Source organism: Daucus carota, chromosome 5, assembly GCF_001625215.2.
Source record: "Daucus carota subsp. sativus chromosome 5, DH1 v3.0, whole genome shotgun sequence".
Classification (NCBI taxonomy): Eukaryota; Viridiplantae; Streptophyta; class Magnoliopsida; order Apiales; family Apiaceae; genus Daucus; species Daucus carota.
The window spans coordinates 27,995,136-28,002,788 of record NC_030385.2 but is presented as its reverse complement, the minus strand read 5'-3'; the positions used below and the strand labels follow the sequence as shown (position 1 = coordinate 28,002,788).

At 36.9% G+C, this 7,653-nt stretch overlaps 1 protein-coding gene and 1 non-coding gene across 2 annotated transcripts; one reads left to right on the top strand and one right to left on the bottom strand.

The window, feature by feature from the left end:
• LOC108224048 (RNA polymerase sigma factor sigF, chloroplastic) lies at window positions 1-4,869 on the top strand. Its single transcript, XM_017398594.2, has 9 exons — window positions 1-301; window positions 1,470-1,612; window positions 1,818-1,945; window positions 2,063-2,266; window positions 2,388-2,646; window positions 2,734-2,964; window positions 3,308-3,448; window positions 3,643-3,843; window positions 4,353-4,869. The coding sequence occupies exons 1-9, from the start codon at window positions 199-201 to the stop codon at window positions 4,644-4,646; spliced, it is 1,704 nt and encodes a 567-aa protein (XP_017254083.1). The 5' UTR covers window positions 1-198; the 3' UTR covers window positions 4,647-4,869.
• Window positions 4,870-5,061: 192 nt separating this feature from the next.
• On the bottom strand, window positions 5,062-5,132 carry TRNAG-GCC (transfer RNA glycine (anticodon GCC)). Its single transcript has one exon. It is a non-coding gene; the product is annotated as a tRNA-Gly (tRNA).
• Window positions 5,133-7,653: the final 2,521 nt, after the last annotated feature.

Below are 7,653 nucleotides of genomic sequence, written 5' to 3'. Positions count from 1 at the left end.
AAGATGATACTTGGTGAGGAGGGCATTACTGTAATAGAATCCCAAGAATCAAGAATCTCATCCTGTTTGAAAGGCTCAGCTCAACCCATTAAATTTACAGTGCCTGCCATTCATTCCTCTCCCTCTTCTTGATTATATACACACAATTCAATCATCTTTAACACCCCAATCATTATATAATATATACATGAGTTGAATATGTATGTACAGAGTTTATATACTTCAATGGAGGCATCAAAAAGCTTGCTTTCTTCTTCCTCTCAATTCCCTCCTCGCTCATTGCCTAAACTTTTTTCTTCAGGTACAAATTTATATTCCTTTTAAGTTTTTTTTATAGTTATTTCGCTTTAGATTTCTTTTTTCTTTTTTGTTAATTGTTGGGATTTAAGTAGAGTACCTGTTTGTTATTTTGTTTATTTTGGTGTATTTGAGTAAGCCTTTTGCTGAGTGTAGCATTATATTACTGTTCAATGAGTAAACAAGCTTGATTTCTTCATTTTGGTTGTGCAAAGTGGCTATTAATTGTTCCCTTAATGATTTTCTTTCCAGACTGTTAAAGAATATTAAATTCCGGGACTTGTTTGTGCACAGAATATGTCATGCTAGTGATTATCAGAGGGAACTAAAATTTCCCATTATGAGGTTTATGTCCAAAATTAACCTATATAAACTGGGGGGATGATCAGGGTAAGGGGTCAAATGTGTCCCGATGGGGGCAAAAGTTAATATGCAAACGTAATTCGAGTACTTACAGTGTGTGCTCAAACTAGTATAGGTTTTGTTAAAATAATCACTAGTACTCGTATTAAAACGGTTGCCAAAGTATGTTGATATGCGACTAGATTATGGCGATAAAACTAATTTGAAATGGCAATGTCTACAATTATATCAACAGTGAGGGGTCAAATGTACCCCGATGGGAGCTAAAGTTAATATGCAAAAGTAATTTGAGTACTAGCGATGATTTCAGTAAAGACAATCCTACAGTGTGTGCTCAAACTAGTATTGGTTTTATTGAAATCATCTCTAATACTCTTATTAAAACGGTTGCCAAGTATGTTGATAAACGACTAGAAGTAATTATGATGATAAAAGTAATCTGAATATGGCAATGTCTGCAATTATATGATAACAGTGATTCTGTCAAGTAATTTTTATGGAAGGTTTGTTTGCTACATTCGGTTATTGTTAACGATATATGATCCTCTAAGTTGCTTGTTGAATTTCATCGGGTGAGTTGGTACATCTTACTATTATACCTTGCAGTTATGTATACATTATTTTTATTAATGGCCTAAATTTCAAAAGAAAAAACACACTTTCATATTGTTTTTAGTAATGGAATTCATTTTTGGTATCTATTATCTTTTTGTTACTGACATTTTCAGATTTTCTGACTTACATTCAATTTATGGGTTTGAGTTTTCAGACGATAAGTTTATATTTTTATTATTAATTTGTTTTGGCAGCTCTGAAGCTACATGAACAACCTACTCATGTACTTAACTCAGTGCAAACTACATCTTTAGCTCCAACTTTCCCTTCCTCTGCGTGTACTCAGGTGCAGCCAGATGACGTTAAGCCTTTGTTGCAGATAGACAAAACATACCAGGTGAAGCTCTATGGTGCAAACCTCTTGACATTACTTAGCATGAATTTTACATTAAATTCTCTTTGGGTAAGAGAAAAAGGTGAAGTGAACCAGTATAAGTTTCACCATATTAAACTTGGAAGCTCTCTGTAATATCAAGTAAAATGCGGTTTTAGTGTAACTGAAGAGTTTAGTCTGTATCTCATTGTTCTTTTCCTTTTAAAAGGAAACATTGGATGGGGAACAACTCAAAACCGGATTCACAGTACACGAAGAGAATAGCACTGTTGATCCGGATAATTTTCTTCATGAATTCCAACAGCAATTGCTGCAGCGGCAAGGTTTATGGTATTTGTAAGAATAACCATAAAAGATCTTATTTACATATATTTAAAATTGTTCTTGTTATAGAGTATTTTTACCAGTCTGTTTTCTGAACTACATTTAAAATAGTTTTGCGTTTGTTGGCAGATTACCATCCTCGCAGACAGGAAGTATGCCATCCTCAACTTTTAGTGATCAGTGTGGTGGTGCAATTAATAAGTCTACAGGAGTTGAACCATGTGATGTGCTTGCCCTTGCAAAAGAAGCTTTGCAAGCCTCTAAAAAGGCCGTCTTATTAGCTGAAGACCATAAACCATCTGGCGCTAATCTCGAGGAATCCCGTACCATAAGGTAGCTGTTGCATCTCTTGTGGTCTTTGTCATGGATCTCTTTCCTTCCGGCAGCATTTGTATTTGAGTATATTTTCACACCCAGTTTTATTTGGAGATTGATGTCTTAAGTATTTGCTCAGTTTAGGATCTATGACATCGGCCGGTTTCTCGGGCGAGCAGGCCAGGACTGTAAGGTCAACACGTCGTCTGGAGAGACAATCTAAGAAAAGAAGGTATCCTGAGAAAAGAGAAATGTTTCAAGATAAAAGAGTCAACCATCCTAGAAGTAAAAGTAAGGCATCTGATTCTGATGATCCTCTCCGATTATTCACATGGGTTCCAGAAACCAAAAAACTGTTGACTGCCAAAGAAGAATCAGAGTTGATTGTTCACATACAGGTTGGTTTATTCTAATGTTATGACTTGCGATTTTGATTAACTGGAATTCTTGATGCTTTGAGGATTTTGAATATATATATGTATCAGGAGTTGATGAGATTAGAGGAAGTGAAAGGTAGGCTACATGCTCAGTTTGGGCGTGAACCAACTCTGGTTGAATGGGCTGATGCTGTTGGGCTTACTTGTCGAGCCTTGAAGTCGCAAATGCACTGTAGTAACAAGAGCAGGGAGAAGTTAATATATGCCAACTTCCGATTAGTGGTTCATATAGCAAAGCAGTTCAACGGCCGTGGGCTTAATCTTCAGGATTTATTGCAGGTGATTGAATATGAACTCTTTGTACACTTCGTACTACACACTAGAATTTTCTATAATGACTTTTTTAGCATTAGGCCAGTGAAACTCCATGTTTTAACATGACCTGAAATTCTATGAAAGTAATAAGATTACTGAATCTGGAATTGCATGGTTCGTAGGATGTGGCCAACACCTCTGGGTAAAATCAATGCATGTGCCACATAGACAGATATTTCATGTGTTGTGTGCACATGAACTATAACTCTTGCTGCTACCTAGTGGTTGCAGAATTATTGAATGTAGATGCACTTGCTTGAAGTATCTGCAATAGTGTCAAGAAGTAATTTTTCCCCTTACTTTGCAGGAGGGAAGCATGGGCTTGATGTGGAGTATCAAAAAGTTTAAACCCCAAGCTGGCTGCAGATTTGCTACTTATGCTTACTGGTGGATACGACAGTCAATTAGGAAGTCTATTTTTCAACATTCTAGGACAATCCGTTTGCCGGTAAGTTCATTTCTTTTTTATTATTATTATGTTTTGAGCCCCCGAGTCCCTCGTGTGTATCCATATTAAGTGCACACTAGTTCTTTAAGGATGAATCAACAAAAACAAGAAACCGAGCAGCAAGTGATATGGTACTGACTATTAAGGTTACCTTTTTAGTTTAATTTTTGAATGTGTATGGATGGACTGTGCAGGACAGTGTATATGGACTACTGTACAAAGTAACGGAAGCAAAGAGACAATGCATCCAAGAAGGGCACCATCGTCCAACCAAAGAGCAAATTGCAGCTCGTTGTGGAATCACAGTTGATAAGTTGCAAAGACTGCTATGTGTAGTAAGAACGCCTCTTTCAATGGAACAGGCTGTGTGGGCAGAACAGAATACCACATATCAGGTAGTCATTGGTTTCCTTGATCGCCATTTGTTCTTAAATGCACTTGGTTGTATGGAGTTCTACTGAAGTTTTTTAAAGTGCATTTGCACTTATCGGTTTGAAAACATGTGTTTCATGTGGATGTCCTTCCCCGTGTGTCATTATGTTGTCTGTCTCTGTTCCTTGGTGTCTGTGTCATAGCCTAATAAGTTGAGGACATATCTTCCCTATACTACATTTTCTTAAAGCACATGTAAAGATGACATCACCTATCAAGCCATCACTTGACCTGTATATACTGTAATCTCAGGACACTAGGTCGTCAGTAGATTAATCTGAATGATAATTGTTGCAGCAAGTGTTTCAGAGTCCTGATGATCAGATCTGTTTTGTGTGTGTTCGTACGTCTGAACATATGCATGTTGAAATGGTCTTTTGACTAGAAAGTTCTCAATACTGTTACTGGCTAGCATGAGTAAATGATATCACCATTTTATCTCATGGAGTAACCACTTTTTCTACTTCAACAGCAAATTACTGCTGACAAGGCAGTTGAGACCCCAAAAGAGGCTGTGGAAAAGCAACTTATGAGGCAACACGTACGCAACTTACTCGGTGTCCTTAATCCAAAAGAGAGGAAAATTATGCAGCTGAGATACGGCATTTTAGGAGGTAAATCAAAAACGCTGTCCGACATAGGTGATGTTTTTGGTTTGTCCAAGGAACGAGTGCGACAGCTAGAAAGCCGATCGCTATACAAACTGAGGCAGCATCTAGAGAGTGAAGGTTTGGCTGCCTATGAAGAGTTGCTTTTTAGGAATTAAAATTTCACTTGTTAATCACTTCACTAGTTTAGGTTGGACTCGGGGATGAGACGAATCCTGGTACTGTCTCATAAGAAGAGTGCAATGGTGCAAGTGAATAATGTAGATAATATTTTTTGAATGTCTACCTTCTGTTGATAACTTTTGTTGGTGTTATAGAGCCATACCAATGTACAGGGAACTAATGAATATATCAATTTTCAATTTTATATTTTATTTACTAGCCCTGCTGCTTTCTCATAATTTAAACTTATTTGAATAAACTCTTTGCTTTGTTAGTAGCCACTTATATGTTGTTTAAAGCAAGCAACATCATATCTATGTGCGTTACCGAATACCGAGGCCAGGTTCTGTAAAAAAAAAAAGAAAAGAAATTACTATCAGAAGGTTGTGATGTCTATGCATTCAAAAACAATGCACCAGCCGGGAATCGAACCCGGGTCTGTACCGTGGCAGGGTACTATTCTACCACTAGACCACTGGTGCTTCTGCAAATAAAGTTAAAAATGGATTATACCAATGATTGTAAAACTACCTGCCCAATCCGAGTTAATTTTGTATTCAGGATTCAGGAAATAGAGAGTGCAGTTAAAACACTAATGAATTTTGTATTGTGAATTCTGGGAACCTCAACCAACTTTTTTGTGAGACCACACAAGTAACATTATAGATTTGGTCTCTGTTTAAATAACATGTAAAAAGAGGTGGTATGTATGGTTGGTAGAGAGGGAAATCTCTGACAAGAGTGGCTCGCCAAAGGGGCCGGGGTTAGGTAGTAGACACAGGCGTGAAGTCATGGGTGCAAGCTGCAACCGTGCACAAACACTACTAATGCTTTGCCACAATCATTGCTTCCTTGTATTCATTGCAATCACTGTTCTTCTGGCTCCATCTCATGCATGTTGCTTGCTGTCCTATGGCCCCTTTCTTCTCCTAAGCTACTAATTGTATATATATATATATATATCTCTCACCAGATGCATAACCATCACTAACACAAAACTCTGCTACAATACCTAGCTATACCTAGCTTCTCATGTCCTTCTACTTTACATTCGGACATTTTTGTACTATATTATTTATTAAAGCCGATCATGTGACGTTACACTCATTAGCATAATTGCTTGTCATCAGATATATTATTAAAGTAGATCATTCAATTGATTGCATGTATAGAATTCACATTCAAGTTTTATCTAATGCATTTGGGATCTGCCGCACACAATTTTTTAAAGATGTATTCGTTTCCGCAAATCTGCATTTGTGTTCATTATGCATTCACAACCATTTTTGCAAGTTTTATCTATGAAGACCATGAGGGTGGGTTGATTGTCGTATGATGTATGCTCTCATTCATCATTCTCTGCGTGTGTATATCTCTTATTTGTAATACGAGGGTCTTTTTAGCTTGTGCCCATACAATTGCCTTATATTTAAATAACACATTTTTGTTGATGCAGATTTTTTGTATATATAGGCGGAGATTATCATCATTAATATGATTAGAATCATTAAAAAATCCAGCACCTAATTAAAAACAGATTGTTAATTTAGACGCACAATAGAAAAACTGTAAATATTATGATCACGGAAAGCGAACCTGCACCAATAAAATAGATGGGCATGTATCAGTCGTATACTCATAGTACCACGGTACTGCCTCTAGACTAAACGGGAGTTTTAGTACATCTTGATGCAATATATGTAGCGCAGTAAAATGATGAGCGTAAGAGTAAAAAATATAAACTGACAGTGACTAGTGTATACGAGGGTGGTGAGTGAGTCATTAGTAAGCTATGGCTAGAAATGATCGGTTCGTACATTCTGACACACCACGAAAGCCCGCCTGCACTAAAAGGTTTGTGAAAGGAGCATAAATATATATCTAGTATATAACAACTTTCCCACCTCTTCCCATTATAGCCAGCTGAGAATCATTACTCATTACACCAGTCTTTCTATATATGTAAATTTCCCTGACTTCAGCTGCAGCAATTTGATATCTCACTAAACCGCATGTGTGCATCAGTACTACAAGTACATTGATAAGGAAAAAGAGCTTTGTTTCATGGAGGAGATCAATATTGAAGAAAGCAATACAAGAGGTAACTGTGGCCGTGAGAATCATGATGGCGGTGGTGGTGGATCTGGGGCGGAGAATGGGGGGCTATCGTTTTGTAAGAAGTGTGGATATATAGTGAAGAAGCAACGCGCCAAGTTTTACATTCTCAGACGTTGCATTTCTATGCTTTTATGCTGGCATGAGCATAGCTAGCTTGCTTGTTCAAGTAATAACACTTGCATGCCTACTCTTTAATCTACCTATGACATTTCTTTCTAATTTCATCTAAAGGTTTTAGATGTGTAGTTTATATAGTTTTTTGTCGACAGTTGTACAATATTCTATAAATCAGTGGTAAGTATGGATATCTCTTGTATAAAAATATATATGTAGTAATAATCTAGATCTTGCCATCTTGGTTGTTAATCTATGTCCAATAATATGATTCACAGTTTTAACTAAATGCTATATGTAAGGATTTGTCCTCATGAATTATTGGCACCGGCCACATTGTTTATGTTTCACATTCAGCACAAAAGGCTCTTGCTGGATTTGGTTGTGTCCACATATGCTCTTTCTTGTTCATGTTGTTTCTTTCCCATTCTGGCTAATAAAGAATGGAACAACTTTCGCGAAATTCTCCTACATGTATGGTCCATAATCTAACATAGAAACAAAATTGATAAGAACATGTTGAAAATGAAAATTGTGATGTGGAATGAGTACAAATCATCATGGATGTATATATGAAATGAGCCTTTATGACAGAGAGTTAGTGATGTGCATCAGCTGGTATATATGGGATTACTGTCATAATTAATCAAGGCGCGCATTTAATCTCTGAGTTACTACTCATATGAAGATTGGTTTCTCCTTGCCTTTGTGCCTCTATTTATGAGTATACAGACCATAAACAAACCAGTAATCCACACAACAATGAACTAT

Excerpts from the sequence above, each read along its gene's own strand:
- LOC108224048 (XM_017398594.2), top strand. The coding sequence starts at position 199 with ATGTATGTACAGAGTTTATATACTTCAATGGAGGCATCAAAAAGCTTG. Across the intron at positions 1,613-1,817 it reads AGATAGACAAAACATACCAG|GAAACATTGGATGGGGAACA; the intron begins GTGAAGCTCTAT and ends TCCTTTTAAAAG. Across the intron at positions 3,844-4,352 it reads AACAGAATACCACATATCAG|CAAATTACTGCTGACAAGGC; the intron begins GTAGTCATTGGT and ends CTACTTCAACAG.